This window comes from Amphiprion ocellaris, chromosome 5 (assembly GCF_022539595.1).
Source record: "Amphiprion ocellaris isolate individual 3 ecotype Okinawa chromosome 5, ASM2253959v1, whole genome shotgun sequence".
NCBI lineage: Eukaryota > Metazoa > Chordata > Actinopteri > Pomacentridae > Amphiprion > Amphiprion ocellaris.
The window spans coordinates 31,651,000-31,669,368 of record NC_072770.1 but is presented as its reverse complement, the minus strand read 5'-3'; the positions used below and the strand labels follow the sequence as shown (position 1 = coordinate 31,669,368).

At 40.8% G+C, this 18,369-nt stretch overlaps 1 protein-coding gene across 3 annotated transcripts in view; it reads left to right on the top strand.

Annotated features, from left to right (window-relative positions):
- Positions 1–17,811, top strand: part of tox2 (TOX high mobility group box family member 2) — a 116,554-nt gene extending 98,743 nt beyond the window's left edge. For 2 of the 3 annotated variants that reach the window (XM_055010763.1, XM_023276170.3), the window contains exons 5-10: positions 4,745–5,020; positions 6,562–6,792; positions 11,561–11,641; positions 14,588–14,998; positions 15,078–15,220; positions 15,791–17,811. In XM_055010763.1, the coding sequence (XP_054866738.1) occupies positions 4,745–5,020; positions 6,562–6,792; positions 11,561–11,641; positions 14,588–14,998; positions 15,078–15,220; positions 15,791–15,833 (1,185 nt within the window). In that variant the 3' untranslated portion in view covers positions 15,834–17,811. The remainder of the gene's footprint in view (positions 1–4,744; positions 5,021–6,561; positions 6,793–11,560; positions 11,642–14,587; positions 14,999–15,077; positions 15,221–15,790) is intronic. The other variant, XM_023276172.3, reaches the window with a different exon arrangement.
- The last annotated feature ends 558 nt before the right edge of the window (positions 17,812–18,369 follow it).

Genomic DNA, 18,369 nt, shown 5'->3' with positions numbered 1-18,369 from the left:
TGTTTCTTCAAAATCCCAATCGGACCGATACTGTGCAGCATTGTACGAACAAAATGCCCCATTTTGTACATTTTAAAGTAACAAAAAGTGACTTGGCTTCATAGAAAGTACAGACTGAGAAGATTTATTTCAGGTGGTGCTAACAAGTTAAGCATGACCACAACATTTATTGATTGTGTAGCATCCAGACTGGTTTATTATGATGCCTGTGCAATAAAAAACCTGCATAGCAATCAAGTAGCTTATTTAAATGATGAAACAGATGCCGCTCTGGTATAATCATCATAAGGACAGAGCAAGGTTAGCTGTTTTACTCTGCTCTGGTGTGAGTCTCTCCTCTTTCTCCTTGTAGCTGTGTGTAGAGCTCTCTTCTCCCCTTCTCTCATCTCTGTGCTGGTGGTCAAATCCCCTTAGCTAAATCAAATGGTGCAGGCAATTGGAGCGGCCGTGAAACCATTTCGAAGGTAAGGTCAGCAGGAGCAGGGGAACAATGGCTTTGTGATATTCCATCTCGCACACAATGTGCTACACATAATTGGAAAGCCTTTGTTATTTGACTCCCATTTGACTATGATGTACAAGATGTGAATACAAACACGACAGGCGTAACGATGGCAGAGGAACACGTTCACACCGAGTTTCCTGGCTTTGCATCACAGTTTAGGTCTGTCTGGCTGCTCATCACCGAAAAGCAGTATCTAACTGTCCCCTCGCTAACTTTGGGGATGGATTTTACTCCTTAGGTCATGTGTTTTTTTTGTTTTTTTTTTTCTCTTCTACTTTCTGAGTTCTTTTTTTCCCTCTGTTTTCTCTTTCTGTCTGGCTCTCTGCTCCAGTGACCTCTTTCCTTCCCTCTTACTTTCCTTCCAGTCTTTATGATGGACTCTGATGTCCTGGGGCTTTGCAACAAACAGCTAAATTTCAGGAGGTTAAGCCATCAAGAGAACATAGAATCCCACTTCATTAACATTCGAAATATAAAAATGAGCCACGAAATACAGCAAATAAAAAGCAGAATGATGATGAACAAAGTTTCCAAAGTGATTCACCATCTATTGCTTACAGTACCGTCCGATCTGCCCCACTCAAAATGATACCACAATAAGTCATATGTCAGGAAAGGAAGCCAGTATTTCAGGCTTGCCATTTATATGAAGTGTCCATGTGTTGCATGCTAAAGACAGAAACCAATGACCATCTAAATCCTGCTGCTCACTGTGCACTCCCACTTCTTTCGGCCAGCCATTTGGATGATGCCATTAGGAATTAGCATACAGTACCTATGGCAACCAGCAACCTTTGTCAGATTCTTTCATAATATTTGTACAGCCGTCTGCCACTAGCTTTATTTAGCTCGGGCTTGATGGCACTATGTGATAACTTCTTGCTCTCTGTGTCTCACTCAGGTGAAAGCACCAACTAAAAGCACTCAGAGACATTTTCAGAAAGGACACAGGAATTGACTATCAGAAGTAAATTATCACAGTGGGGGAGTTCTGAGCAGTGTGCACAAGCCTCTCTGACAGTATGAGGCTAGTTTTAACAACTGCCATATAGTCATGCAGACTTACTTTTTTTTTAGGAATAAGACACTTTCATACTTAAATAATTCATCGTGGCCTGTCTTAGCGTGAGCCAGTTTTGATGCTTCTGTGTTTTTTGATAGTGCAGCTGTAATGAAAATGGAAATAAATGAAATATGAAAATACATTTGAAGAATTACATATGAAGAAACAAAACAGTTTTTTGCTAAAAATGTGATATCAACTCATATCTGGAGTGAACAACGCTACCACAATCTCAAGAAATCTGATTTTTCTCCACTAGGAATTTAAATGTAGATTTATGTATGTCTGTAAAGCATGAGCGACCTTTTTTTCTCCTGTTTCTGCTCTTACGAGGCTGACACCAAGTATCCACAATGCCATGGTGCCTTCCCCCCATGAACTCCTCTGCTCTGCATGTCTCCTTCTTGTTTATATTAAACATGGTGTGACTCAGATTAAAGGGTGACAATTTTGCCTGGAGGCTGTTGCTATGGAAATGCATCTGCTATAGCTATGATAGGCCATTCATGTTTGATTAATTGGTTTTTCAATGCTTCTTGGTTTGTGAGGGCCCTTAAAGAGCAAGTCCATGGAAAATGGAAAATTAATGGATTTCTATTTCCTTCTTTTTACTCCTTCTTTCTTCCTCCTTTTTTTTTTGTCTAACTACTTATTTTGCTGAAGCCATTTCCTCATGTTTTAAGAAGTGTAGCGATGGTGTTTTGAATTATGATTGGAAGTTGGAGATTGCCGTGGATGGGGGGAGGTTAGAGCTTGGTTATTTGAAATGCAAAAGGAATGTCTTTGTTCACGGCTGGCTTTTGTGAGCAGCTGCTGAGGCAAACACAGAATCTAATGTCGTGTGAATATTATGAGTTTTCAAAGCAGGCCAGATCCTCGCACAACATTACTTTGTTGTGCATTTTTATTCGAGCAATCTACTGGGACCAATTATGATTAGAGAGCAGAGCCTTCATCTCTGAACCTCTGCTCGTGTTTATCAAGACCTCATATGCTCGGGCCCTTTCAATTTGATCTTTTTAGCGCCGCACTAATGTGTAATGTATTATTTAACTCATAAATGTTTAAAAGAGCTAACAAATGCTAGTTCATCACTTTCTGATCTGTAAATTGCCAAACATTCCCATTTATGCCTGCATTAAAAGCATCCTTTGGTCCGTGCTCATGTTCTGTCCTGTTGAATCTTGAAGAAAAGCTTTTGATGTAGTTATTATTGAAGATCTTTTAAAATGGCTAAGAGTGGAACTTTGTGAGAGTGTGACTTAGTAATCACTGAAGGGTGTTCTACATGTACGTCCAGCTGTGAGCACCACTTTTCTTTCCATTTGTGCTGCAAAAGGTGTTGTTTAACTTGGTTCTAAGTGAGATTTTTCTCCTTTTTAGCTCGCAGCGGATATAATGTATCTGCAGGGGGTTGATCGATACCGTTTACTCAATGATTGCTTCACCAGGTGCTCAGATCCCTGGCTTCTCAACAAATAATTTTCAGAAGCAGGAACTGAAGTCTCTGGCCACCACCAACCAGGCCACTGTGTCTGAGAGACCTTGGAGGGGCTGCAATTGTTGCCCACAGAAGTCATCAGAAGTCAATAAGATTCATAGATTACACCGTTAACTGTAAAAGAGAGCCTCATTGAAAAATTATCTATTTGTTAAAAATAAACTTGTCCTGGCTGCACAGTGGCTTGGTGGTTAGCACTTTCACCTTGCAGCTAGAAGATCCACAGTTCACCTCCTGGCCTTCCTGCATAGAGTTTCCATGTTCTCCCTATGCATGCGTGGGTTTCTCCAGGTTCTCTGGCTTCCTCCCACAGTGCAAAAACATGCTGAGGTTAACTGGTGATTCTAAATTGTCCGTAGGTGTGAATGTGAGTGATTGTTTGTCTGTATATGTAGCCCTGTGATGGACTGGTGACCTGTCCAGGGTGTCCTCTACCTTCACTCTAAGTCAGCTGGGATAGACTCCAGCCCCCTTACTGAAGATTAAGAGGTGTATAGATTATGGATGGATGGAAACTTGTCCTGCATGTGTGATACGGCTGAATGTTACAATGATGCAAAACTGGTTTGGGATACAGCTCCATTATGGCTTGTAGGTTTCTTAAACCATGTCTTGAACTGAACTGAGAAAGAAACTTTACTAAATTGTTAGGTAGATTTTGTTCATAGACAGACTTGTTATATTATAATATAGTACAACCAACAGAACACAACACTGACATATCGTTCCTTTTTATGGTGAACTTATTGCATCTTCTCATCTAGCAGACAATATTGTCATTTATTTGCAAATGAATTTGCCACGTCTTTGAACATGTGCCCATCATTTTAGCTTTTGTCTCCATTAACGTCTGATGGACATTAAATTCTGAAGTGTAGTAGTTGTATGCAGCTACTAGCTAACTGTGTATGTCTGTCACTTGGTGCAGAGTGGGTGGTGTACAGCTGTTCTAGAGCAGTTTCCCTAAGCTCAGCTTCCTGCTGTGGCTAAACTGAAACACTAAGCGTGAAGATGCCAAACCCTCATCCCTGCAATAACCTTGTTTTCATATTAGTCATGTGATCGACTGTGAGAACACTATTCATGGCCTCTTTAAGTTCCCAGTAGCTGATTTTACTTCTCCAACTGTGCATTTTTTTTGCAAGTGCTGCTTTCTTATTTACCATCAGGCCCTACCCAGCACCTCATTGAAAGTGTTTTCTGGCTCCACTAACTGCCAAAAATGGCAGCATGCAATAAACCAAAGCAGAATGCTGCATTTGTGTCCATCTAGACTGGTTAGTTAACAGTGGATGTTGTCAGTAGAGCGGTGAGTTGAATTGACTGGTTTGGGTGTAGATGTTTATCTGATGAAGTGTCTTGTTATTGGTCCATGTGTGAAGGTCAATGTTGAAGTCGGCTACAGACCAAACAAAACAAAGTACAAGTTTGAACCTGCAACACCTTTTCTTTTCGGTCTGTCGTGTTTCTTCCAACAAACATTCCCACATTACAACTTATAACAGTTTTTTGTATTATTTACATCCTATCCAACACACATACAAGTTTTCTTAAATTTAAAAAAAAAAATGTCATCTCCTACTCCGAAATGTTTGCATATTTGGCTAATTGGCAAACTTTGAGTATTCTGAGCAGAGGAGAAGATAGTAAAGCTGGTGTTCTTCTCTCACCCCAGATGCAGGAGATGGCTATGCACCACCACCACCAACAACAACAACACCATCACCAGCACCCTGACGGCGCTCATTATGACACCGCCGCCCATAACCACCCCCTGATAAACAGCTCACCTCCGATACTGCCCAACCCCATGAGTGCGCTGTCCCAGCTAAACCCTCAGGTCAGCCGGAGCGCACTGCCTCACGGCTCCCCCTCACCTCCCGGGAGTAAATCCGCCACACCCTCCCCTTCAAGCTCCAATCAGGAAGAGGAGACTGATCCTCATTCGAAGGTACTGATGTGGCTTCTCTGGCTTGCAGTAGTGGAAATGGAGACATAGGGGCTTGGCAGTGCTTCTCAGAGGTGGTTCACATGCTAACTGCAGTGCTTTCAGAGGGATGCTTCTCTTATTATGGCTGCTTGGAAATCTCAGACATGGTTGTAGAGTTTTGCTGGATTTGGAGGTAGAGCTATCTTTTTGTTGTGTCTGTAATGGTGTGGCGCAGCGTGCCGTCACATCTCGAGAAAGAAAGTACATTTGAGATATTTAGATTTAATATAAGTGCAGAAACCAGCTTGATTTGATTTCTTCATTTTTTTTGTTTCTTTTTTTTGCAGTGCAGTCCATTTAAATCAAAAGTGACATTTAGACAGAGTTCAAAATCTGGTTCTCACTTAAAAGCAACCCAATCTTCTATTTGTGAGACATAATTTCACCCTCAGAAAAAAATTCTTTTCCAGTTACACATTCGTGAATAGCTGGCAATCCATTACCACCGTGGCATGTTTGTAGATTTGTTGGCTAACTCTTAAACCCACAGGACCCGACACGAAGCCTTTTTTGTTTTTTCCCTCTATAGTGAACAAACCTCAGTTTATTTACAAATGTCAAAAAATGTTTTAATTGCTTTGACCATCAACAACACCAGCATGAATTGTTGCCATTCCTGCCCTGCTTCACCTCTGGTTCACCATGTTCTCAGTTACACTCTGGTTCTGAAGCTACCACTCCCTCATTTAAATCACTCATTCATTTAAATGAGAGGAGAAGGATACTTGTTTACATTCATTTGGTTTATGTAAATCTGTAAAACTGCTTTCATAAATTGCCCACCAACCAATGTCTCTGTGGATTTGCTTCATTTCTGTCAGGGGAATGTGAATGAGTGTATAATTGAATCTGCCACTTGCACACTGTTTCAGATTCATCTGTGTATTTAACCGCTAGCTCGCAGTGATACAGTATAACAAGAAAGGGATCCTTTAGTTTAAAAAATATATTTCCCTGGCTATACATCTCTGCTGTGCTTCTCACTGTGTGTGTGAATAAAAATGATTACCATCTCTCCTATCAGTAAGTAATTCCATTTGCTCTCTCCAATTCATTCTGAGACCACATCAAAGCCAGAGCAGATACAGCAGGCGATTTAAAATTCCTTTCACCCCTAGCATGAAAAGTCAGAATTTATGACTTGCTGAACAACTGCAAAATAAAGATTTGAAAAGGTTTGATAAATTCAACTAACAGATGCTTTTTTTTTGACAAAGTAAGGCAGGAAAAAGCGGCTGCCAACCAGTTCCTGTGTAAAACGGTTACTGTCAGTGAAACATTGCTGCAATATTCAAACACTGGGTATTGAACAGAGAAATTGAATTATGGATTTAATGAAGTTTACATGCTTCACCTGGACCCGATGTTATAAGCACTCATCACAGATGCAATTATTCATTCTATGGGTGTCTATTTTTTCCATTCAAGTTGAATTGCTAGAGCCAGTTTCAGTGTCAATAAGCTGCTTTGTGTTTTTTTCTGTGCCACTGATGGTCTTCCAGATCACGGGTGAGAAGCGACCGTCTTCGGAGATGATGAAGCCCAAGCCCAAGCCCCAAAAAAAGAAGAAGAAGAAGGATCCGAACGAGCCTACGAAGCCTGTCTCAGCCTACGCCTTGTTCTTCAGAGACACCCAGGCAGCCATTAAAGGACAGAATCCCAACGCCACTTTTGGAGACGTATCCAAAATAGTAGCCTCCATGTGGGACGGACTGGGAGAGGAGCAGAAACAGGTAGAATAATATTGTGCACGTACATGTTTGAGGGAAAATGTTTAACGATTCTTTCAGGTATTTGAGTGCAGAGGAACCAAGCTGTGTAGGTAAATCGGACATAATCATCCAAGTGAGCTTGTTTGAACAACATTACCTGTTATACACGGCCGTTCAAAAGTTTAGGGTCACCCAGGCAATTTCATGTTTTCCATGAAAGCTCACACTTTCATTCATGCGCTAACATAATTGCACAAGGGTTTTCTAATCATCAATTAGCCTTTCAACACCATTAGCTAACACAATGTAGCATTAGAACACAGGAGTGATGGTTGCTGGAAATGTTCCTCTGTACCCCTATGGAGATATTCCATTAAAAATCAGCCGTTTCCAGCTAGAATAGTCATTTACCACATTAACAATGTCTACACTGGATTTCTGATTAATGTTATCTTCATTGAAAAAAACTGCTTTTCTTTCAAAAATGAGGACACTTCTAAGTGACCCCAAACTTTTGAGCGGTAGTGTACATCCAGTAACTATGAAACATCATTAATGTTCATTTTTGAGTTTAATTTCCGGCCACCTGGCATATCTAAGTTGAATATTTACTCCCCTTTTAGCTCTACTTTTGGTCTTCACCTTCTCTCAGTGGACCTTTATGTCTGATCACATAAAATGTTTGTTGTTTGTTGAAACTGCAAAATGATGTTCATTTTTACTTATGAAGTTACCATTTTTTAGAACTTAACATTTCCATTCTAAATTAAATAGCTGTCCCCTAGCACATAGCACACTTGTTTTAAGAAGTGATAGTCATGTATTGAATGCCTTTAACTCATGTTTTATATGCGTATTTGTGAATTAGACATGTGCCAACAGTACAGTTTCATGAAACATATCATTATCCTGTCTTATTGTAGCATATTTTCAACCATCAGCTGTGTAGATCTATTTACCTGAATATTCTCAGTAGTCAGTTTTATTTTGTTATAGCCTGACCTGTGAATATGAAACTTCATGAACATTTACTGCAGTTTAGAGCATGCCCGTCCAGCACATTTTCTATTTCATTTTAGCATTCCAGACTCAACAGACAAAGTCAAAAGGGGGTCTCTGTGTGCGTTTGCGGTAACAAACGACGGTGTGAAATGAATGGAAAACGAGACAGTCTGATGATCATGCGCAGACTCATATTTTTAGAATATCCAGTCAGGGCGCAGCCTGTTGGGTGTCAAATAAAAGCACCTGTCTCCATGACAAAGTGCAGCCCATTCGCCTCAGCCCCAGCCACCATCTACTAGACACTATCTAGCGCGTGTGTTTTTCTCCCACCAAACCTACTTTATACGCTGGACTTTGGAGGCCGTCTGTCCCTTTTATTTGCAGTTAATTTTTGCCGCCTTCACTGGGGCTCTTCACCATGAATCTTCATTTCGCCGCTGACACCGTTGAATGTGAATTCCTCATTTCCTGTCCTTTTATTTATATCTGTTGCCTGGTGATTTGATCATGCTGGGAATACAAGATTAGCAATTGCCTTGTCCTTGGTTTTGCCTCAAGGACATCTGCTCCTGAAATGTTATTGTTTGTGCTTCTTAACCCTTTGCGTCCTGGCTTCTTTTTCACCTTAGATTTTGCACCGTAGAGGCACCTCTCTCTCTCTTTCTCTCTCTGTGTCTCGTCCTAAATACATTTGTCCTTCACAGTTGTACCTGGGAACAGAGGCGAACCAGCAAAATGACAATTCCACCATTAAAAATCCTCCCATTTAGGGTGCCATTCCACAGCTAATTTTTTGATTTGTTTGTGCATTCATGTGTTTAATCAAACGTGTCACCTCGCAAGACACATAATTAACTTGAGGTAATGATGTCGTTATGGAATGAAATGTAGTAGCCTGTCTGGGCAATAACACTGTGATTGCTCTAATTATTCTCACTGACTAGCACTGTCATTTATTCCAGCACAACAAATGGATAAACTTGATAACCGTGTATTTACAGAGCAGACCCAATTCTGCGAGTGCACGTTAATACTCATTAAAGTCATTAAAATTTCTGTCCTTGCTCTTCACCATGGCATAAACTCGTCAAAGTACGTTATAGCGCACTGTATCCACATCTGCTGACTGGTAATGCTGCCGTGAAATCCGTTCATAATGAAAACTTTCCATGACAGCTTCTCATACTTTAACCATTTCAACACGCAGCTTTAATTTCTATCTTCCCCTGCGCTCGATCTCTTGACGTACACGCTGTTATGGCTTTTTCTTCCAACACGGGCCGTCACGTCATGTCTATAAGGAGCGATGAGGTGTGTTCTATAATGTCACAGTCAGACCCTCTGGAGCCATGCAGGAGCACCAGAATGTAAACACAACCCTTCCCCTACACACAGCTTTGTTTTAACTAGATCATGGCCCCTGTTTCCAATTACCTATAGCACTCCTCAAACATACCATGCAGCACAATTCACATAAATACATTAAAGGCAGCGCTTTGGGTTTTTTTCCATTGCTGTGTTTTATTGAAGAAATGATCAGAAGTTCCACTCTTGTGATTTTTGTTCTTTTTGTGATTCTTTTTGTCGAGCTTCAGTGTGCATTTTCCCCCACTTTGCTTGTATTGTTGTGTATTCTCCAGTGCCTCTCCTTGAGTTTGGCAGAACAAAGTCCCCTTTTTTCTCTTTCAAAATTTATGTTTATGTTCATATTTTCTTTTTTATTAAGATGTTTTCCAAGCTTGCACGCTATACAGCGTTTTTTAATTCCCAGTGGACTTTGCTTTATAGTGCAAGATCAATGCGTTATTTGGGCTGTGTTATTCCTCAAGGTGACTAACATGTTAAAGCTGCCCCAGAAACACACGAGAACATTTTTCTTGTTTTTGTTATTTAAGATTAAGATCAATTTTCAGTTTTTTTTGCAGCAGTGGGGAGGAACAGTGATAATGGATTTTGGGAGGAGGGAGGAGAGACCTTTAGCTTTATTTAATTGAGCCTCTGTGTTGGAGTTGTCTAGTGGTGAAAGGTCGAAGATAGAAGGAAAAGAACACTGTCACTTTGTTTAAACTGCATGTTTTATTATTAAACTCCTTATGTAGGTTGGATTTTAGCTTCAGTCTAACTATAATCATCTATTTTTCAAGCGTCTTTGTCTGCTATTTGGATACACTTGAGTATTTTTTTGTATAACTGTGATCTCCTTTTTACCCCTCTTCTCTCTCTTCCGTTTGTACTTCCGTTTGTTCCTTCTCTCCACGTCTCACCGATGCTTCGGTCCTTCGGTTCTAGGGTAATCACTCCCTTCAGTGTCAGCAGGGTGCAGAGTTATTGTCTCCTGTAATTAACTGGTTATCAAACAAGAACATTTCATTAAGGTACAATTAGGGGCTAATTCAGGCGGGACACCTCTGTGTCAGGATTACGATGGAGGCATATGCTCTCCCCTTGCAGCTTTGTTATTTTTAATTCATACTGACCTGCAGCCTTTGACGGCTTCAATTGCTAATGAATCCACTCACTTTGGAATAATTAGACATCCTTAGGCATGGTAATTTATTTAAAAGTATCCGACGTAGGGTGAATCATTAGCTGTGTTAAATTAATTTGAAATTAAAGCTGTTGGGAGTAGTTTGGGTTATTAAAGAAGCAACTGTGGGTCTGTCAGTGTGTTAGAGGTGAGGGGTAAGTCATGTTGTTTTTGTGCTGATTATTCAAATGTGTGGTTTTATTCCTGCATTTTGGAGTTTCTAATTCATCCAGTCTTGTTTCCAAAAATATCTGAATGTATATCAGGGAAGGGAAATAATAATAGTATTGTAAATACGGATGAGTAAGAGGATAAACATCAGCTGTTTGAGCAAGAGATTGTATCCGCCTTCATCCCGGTTTGTTTGCTGTTCTACGTGTATGTCTGTTTATTGACTGTATGTGTTAGCGGCTGCCAGCCTATGCACATTTGGCAACACATGAATGCTTAATGGTTATTCTACCCCACCTCTTTGAAAGAAATGACCCTGTCCACGGAGCCACAGACAGTCTCTCACTGAGGATCAGTAATTACCCACTGCATTCACTCACACACAAACACTTGCTCTCCTTCGTATCAAAATGCTCCAGAGACGAGCCGAGATCTGAGTCTTCATCATCGATTTAAGGGTGGACTTTCTGCGACTTGCTTTCCGTGCATCAAAAAGGCAGTGCCAGCTATAAAGAGCCTGTGAGTGACATGTGATGACATTAACTCGAATTCCCTGTCTTAACGCATCATTTGAGGTTCATTCAGAAGGGTTGAGATTGCCTCTTTGCTAATGCTGTTTTGAATTCTTTTATTATTTTTTTTCCCTTTCCTTCCACATCTGAATGATTTGCTGGGACATCAGCTCTGATTAAGACATGAGCAACAGCCTTAATAGAGGAGGAGACTGAAAAGCAGTACACAAAATGACAAACAGCATCTCACTCCTCATTTGACTCCATAAAATTTGGAACCCTATTTTCCTGTTATTGTGCGTGAGCTTTCTCAACATTTTCATTTGAGATATTTTTGAAGGAATAAATGATTCAAATGCAGCAACAACATTCAGATGGGGCAAATCTCCTTGACCTGATGCTGTGGTGGTGAATGCATTTGATATGTTTTTCATCACAGAGCACACTGCCGGGTCACACAATCAAACCATGACTCCCAAAATCTCATCCACATCAGTCAGTGTGGACCACGGGGTCATTTTAGCCTTTGGCATCACCGTGTAATCAGTCGTTGTTGTTGTGTTTGCTCCTACAGAGCTACAAGAGGAAAACAGAGGCTGCTAAGAAGGAGTACCTGAAAGCCCTGGCCGCCTACAGAGCCAGTCTGGTTTCCAAGGTAACAGCGGGGGTCACGTCTTTGATATACATGGGTCAGTGGCGATATAAGGGATGATAAATTAGAAAGAGAATTCCTCTCACTCTTATTCTAAGGAAAGGGTCCACTAGCTGCACCGAGCTGTTAGTATGTTTGTGCATGTGTGTGTGCTCAGAGGTGAACAGTGAAAATTAGGCCTCGAACACAGCCGATTTGTAACCTGGGGAGAAATGGAAAGTAACAGCACACAGCCTACGTGTGAGTGTGCTCATCAGTGTGCACCTGTAAGTAGAAATGGACATTGCCTGTCATTAGCCGTCCTCCCGGTGTTTCTGTCCACCTTGACGGGCTGCTAATGTGCTAGCTGAGGTCCTCTCACACTCACTGCTCTCACTTTGATGCAGGTTGCTCCAGTTTAGCCCACATATTTCTACCCACTTTTACACACCCACATGGTAAAAGTCCCATAGAATGATAACGTGTGTCGCCCCCCCCCCCACTAAATTGTCTTCCATCTGCGAGGCTTCTACAGTAGCTATCACAGTAAAGAGTTTTGTTTTTTTTTTTTTCAATCTGTCGGTGCACTGCGTTTCATTTCTGTCTTTCTGCATTGTTTTTCAAATACAACTCTAAATTGCATTAGCATATACCAAGCTCCTCCTCCTCCTCCTCCTCACCCTTCCTCCCTCCCTCCCTTCATCCTCCCCACCCCCCACCCTTCCCCAAAGCACAGCGCCACACTTCCTCTCATGTTCATGGGCCCAAAACAAGCACCTTGATTAAGGCATGAATAGTTAATTCATCAGGCCCTTCACTGTGGCATACTTTCAGCCAAAAAGACTATTCTCATCTCTTGTCTTTGGTGCAATTAGACATTCATGTCAGAGCTCCTATACAGAGGCTTGATTGATACTATATGCTGGTAGATTGCCAGTCAAAAAAAAAAAAAAAAAAAAGACAAAAATAAACCTGCAAGCCCTCCTTCACTCATTCAGGATCAGCCAATCTGAATGCAGGACTGGATCTCATGATTCAACACGACTCTCTTACTTTTTTTTTCTTTTTTGTGTGTTTTTTAAATTACCAATGAAGGAGTCTTTTCAAAGTGAATCGGGGTGGGTGGAATTGGAGGTAATTGGAGTCTCATTTGAAGGATTCACATCTCCAGCGTGCACCTGTTGCCTTTTTGTTTTGTGACGCATGTTAGTTTGTTTGGAAGGAGAGGAAAAACACAAAAGTTTGATTGCCACCCGCTATATGTCATGACACTTCTCTTGTGTTAAAGCTGAATGCAAAGAGTCCATGTACAGGAAAAAAAAATCACAGATTTTACATTTGTTTCAACGCTCTTAGACTATATTTTAACATAAATAATGTTCCACAAACCAATCTATTGCAATAAACCATCCTTAAATCCCCACTTAAAATAAAATAAGCTGCAGCAAATCAAAGCCATCATCTCGCTCTTTCCCTCTCCCTCCACTCTATTTCTTCAGTATTTCATTTTCCACTTGACCCTGCAAATGTGCCTGTCCCTCTGCTTTATCCATCCGTTCATCCCGTTCCATTGATTATTTCAGGGATTCAGTTGGATGGATGTGAGCCATTACTAAATAGCAGACGACCACACATCACTCCAGCCAGTCTGACAGTTAATGAGAAACACTGGATGTATTTCATACATACACCTTTTTCACATGAAGGAGGAGGAGCCAGAAAGAGCTCCAGGATATATGTATGTATGTATGTATGTATGTATGTGGGTGTGGCAGTGGAGTAAGATGGATTGAATACATAAAGGATGAATAAATACAAAGAAGAAGAAAGAGAACGTTGACCACGGGTAGAAAATACGTAATAGTTTAACATACTATAAGCACTTCACTGTAGGGAATAAATAGCATGCTATTAGTGCACATGTTAAATACAGTGCATGCTGCTATTTGCAACCACATTTTTAGATCGAGCAAAGTTTCTTGGAAGAGGAATCAGCTTTCAGTTTATTCCATGAAGTCACTGAAATAATCACCCTTGAATTTGAAGTTGCAGATGCCTGCTGCTCCTTTTCTTTTCCTACACTGACATGTTGTTTAAAAAAGTTCCCCTGAGAGAATTGTCTCTGTGGGGAAAAGGAGCTGCAAAGAATTATGGGCTAGTTTTATCATTTGGTGACCATCAGCTCTTGCATGCAGGCTCATGCAATATATGTCAAAAAATATAACTGAACACTACAGTTGCTTATACAATATCAGTCAAAAGTTTGGACACATCTTCTCATTCAATGCTTTTTATTTAGTTATTTTCTACATTGTAGATTAATACTGAAGACATCAAAACTATAAAGGAATACATGTGGAATTATGTTGAAAACAAAAAAGTGGGAATGTTCAGTATTAATCTACAGTGTAGAAAATAATACAAATAAATAAAAAGCATTGAATGAGAAGGTGTGTCAAAACTTTTGACTGGTATGTATGATCCGTCCCATATGAGTAGATAATTTGTACTATAAGCAGTGCGGACTCTGTTTCATTCTGGAAAGAGCAGTGCTAAAGTACTAAGTAGCTAATTTATAAAACTTACAGATCTAAAACAGGATAAATCCCACTTATTACACTTTGGGTGTTATTTTTGTGACTTTGACCACCGTTTGTAGTGCTCGCGTTAACGCTGTATTCATCAAAGAAACTGCTGAGATCTGGGAGCATGCCAACATCAATAATGTCAGACAGGGCACCAAATAGTAATGGTCGGGCAATCAGACAGGTTGTAAACAAGACAGATGATATAAACTCCTTCATTTGGAAGAAAACCTCAAAGTGAGCACACAAAAACTCCTCATTACACAATGAAACTATGGGTGCACAGAACTATTAAAATGTGATCTACGTTGCCATAAACTAGAATCATCCTTTAAGGATGAAGGTGTTGTTACAATGAGTGTAACCATTTTCTCTCCGTTTCCAGACATATAATGACCCCGTGGAGACAAAAAGTGCCCAAACAAGCCAGGCTTCTCCACATATGATGCCAGCCAACCCGCCCCTGTACAGCGTGCCACCTCCCCCCCAGCCGTCATCGCCATACCTGGGGCCCGGGGCCTTCCCTCTCACCGACCTGCAGAGCTACGCAGGACACGCCCCCCGCCACACCCTGTCGCAGACGCTCAGCCAATCGCAGATGCTGCCCAGCATTAGTGCCTCTCCCCCTTCCTCCTTCCAGATCAGCCCACCACTCCACCCCCACCAGCAGCTCTCCCTGCACCAGAGCTCGCTCCTCAACCAGCCTATCCGCATGCAGCAGGTCCAGTCCCAGCCAATCATCTCTCACCAGATGGGGCTTCAGGCCTCTCTTCACTCCCCACCTCCAGGGCAGCAGGTATGTAGCAAAACTGGGACATGGTTTGTGTGAAGTAGTTGAAGACGTGGGGTTAATTTTCTCTATGTTCCTCCTGTAGGGTTTTTCTCACCTCCAGTCAGAGTACCAGAAGAGCATTGGGGGCTCCCAGTCTCCAGGAGCCCCTGGTCCAGGCCCCGGAGTGGCTCAGACCCATGACTGGGACAGTGAATACTGCAATCGGGAGTGTGGCAACCACTGCAGGTCAGTGGATGCAGAATCGCCAAATCATAAACTGTAGTTTAGAATGAGACTTTTCATTAAGTTAAATCTATTTATATCAAAATGCTAAGATTGCGTCTCTCTACAGTTTTAATTTCAAGTTGCATTTGTCAGAGACATGCACCTCAGTTGAAATCTTACACCACAACTTCCTTAAAAATCAGTATATATAGTCATGTCAGACGTCTCTCCCACTGCTTTCACAATGTAAGTGTTGAAAATTGTCAGCTCCGTTCCAGTGAGACGGGCCAGACAGCTGGAGAGGTAATGGTGAGATAATAGAGCTTGTCATGTGTTTATCAGACAGCGGTAAAAAACAGATGTTCCTCGCACAAGTTTTCACTCTTATTGTACTAAACCGTGTTGGCATGTTGTGCAGTCCTGCAGCAGTGGGAGATATTGCAAGTCTACAGTGCTATCCATGCTCGGCTGCTGTAAAATGCTGCTTTATTAACAGGGTTTGGTTTGAGAGATGTCGGAAAAACTAAATTGCGGCCATGAGAGTTTCAGTGGAAATGTAACCTTCTCCTCTGTGTTTTTTTTTTTTTCCAGTGGCAGCATGATAGGCAGGGACAAGCCACTCTACCTCACCTAAAACTGAAGATCATACTCTGTCGACAAATACGACACCGAGGAGTCTACTCTCATCCCCTTCATTTCCCTTCACACGCCCTGCTCCTCCATCCCCATCGTCTTCTGATGCACACACTTACATGCAGTGCACACTTAACATACAATCGCATACATAAACATACAAACACACACACATTCCGCCTCCCAGACACCACCACCTTTTTTTGTCAATGTAATTATTATTTTTTCTCAGTTCCTAGAATTTGTGACCAGAGTTTTTTGACTAGATGACTACTGTCTGTACCACTTAATGTATTAGCAGTCCTCTTGCTGTTTGAATTTGCCAAGCACTTATAAAGCCTCCCTCCCTCCCTCCCCTCCTCCTGAGCTGTGTGTCTATGGCCTCTCTGATGCAGGCTGTGGAGCGCTGCTCTTGTGTGTCACCATCAAAGTCCCCTCAGGGACCCCATCCAGCTTTAATTAGAATGAGAAGAAAAAAAATATTCTTCCTCTTCTTTAATCACTTTATTTTTCCTTTTGTGTTTTTTTTTCTCCTCCTTTTTTTGTTGTTTGTTGTTTTATTTATTTCTGGCTTGCAAAAAATTGTTCCTCTATTTTTTTTTCTTTGCCAATAAGCGATGGGCCCTGTACTGTAGAGAAATATTAACTTCTAGTAGGTTCAGCGCAGGCCTTGATGTTATGGTAGCTTTGCTTAAGGGCCTGCAGATTAATACGAAAAGCTTGGGTGGGGAAGAGAAACGAAACAAAAAAAAGAATCTTTTTTTAATATTAAAGACCTGTTGAGGTCTACTGAGCTGTCACAGTGTGATTGTAAATATCACTTTTATGGGATCAAATTGGGAATTGGAAGTCCAGATAGATTTGTTTCTTCTTTAATATTACATGTGCGTCATTGTGTGTGCGTGTGTTTGAGGGTGTGTGTGTGTGTCTGGACGATAGAATGTACCGCATTCATGATGTGTGCAGTTGAGTACGTATGTGTGTATGTGCACGGACACACACTTGTGTGCAAGGGTGTCTCAGTGTTGGAGTGTCGAGTCTTTCTCGTGAATTTTAACAGCCTTGTGCAGCTGGATTTCAGAGGAGTATTTCACACTCTCGTTCTTGCATTAAATCTGTGCTCACTGGTGTGTTTTTTTCCAATAAAGTTCAATCTAAAACTGAATACACAATATGTGTCCTGCAGATCATTAAATGGAAAGAGCCAGGTGAGAGATAGACAGCAAAGAGATAGAAAAAGAGAAAGAAACGCTGTGGGATAAAATGAGATGTAATGTTGCAGGTGGGGAAAAAAAAATGATATTGCCTCAAAATGCCCGCCCTTCCCTTTTTGTTATTTTGTCTGACCATAATGTCAGTTTTGTCTCCTCAACATGCAGAAGTGAAGTAATGAAATATGTGAATGGAGCCATCACATCCACATTACAGTGATTCTTATGAGTTTCTAGTTGGTGTTTGGTTGTGTTGATCTCATCTTTTTAACTTTTGTGTGATTAACAGAAATGCATTTTGCTGACAAAGACATCTCGTTTTTATCTCTTACGTGTAGCATAATTTCAGTTTTAGTTGCTGCAAAACTATAACATTTTAAATTGTGTAAAAAAAAAAACAAACAAAAAAAACCTGCCAACTGTAGTTATTTTATTTGTAAAGCCAGTAATGATAAATATTTTAAATGGTTATCAGTATATTGTTTTTCTGCTAGTTACCCATCAGCCATTTGACAGGGTTTTTTTTCTTATTTATGAAAGAAATTAGATCACTTTTGCTTCTTACAATGGAGGTGTATTTTTATTCTTATTTTATTGTTTCTTTGCTTTGGTTTGATAAAAATGATGATGACCACAACAATGATTATTTCTTTATTTTATACATTTGGGATGCTGCTCCTTTTCTTTCCTTGCCAGCAGCATCAGTTTGTGTCACAATGCTTCTTTTATTTCAAACCTGCATAATAAAGAAAAAAAAGTTTAAAAGTGCTCATGCCTGATGCCTGTTCATTTCCCTGTAGGCTCTCTCTTTTTGTCCCCTTTTCTAATTAGATGATCGCACTTTTTTCTTTTTTTTTTGTTGAAGACATGATAACAGTTATTTTAAAGATACACAAACACCCCCAACTTACTGCACTACGCAGTGTGTTTGCACTTAAGAGGGTCACATTTGTTTCCCATATTTATATTTAGCTCAGGGCTCCAGTGCCATCAGCTAATTAACCATGGATACAGTGTACACCAGCCAGCACGGATATTGCCAGTAAACTATCTTAACAAACAAGAGAGCAGATGCGAGAAGACGTTTGCTTTGCTTGTGAAAGTAGTGCATCGTAGGCGTCTAGTGTGAGATAAAGAGAACAGAGAAATGCAATGTGCATACAAACTCAGGCAACCGTCCAAGTACTGATTTTACCCCAATTGCACACGAGTCTTCTTACAGACTTCATGAGAGAGAGAAAGAGAATGAAATGGAACTGTCACGATCCCTTCATTCAATGTTTTATTCATTTTACGTCTGCCTGCCGTCTCTTCTTCACTTGTATT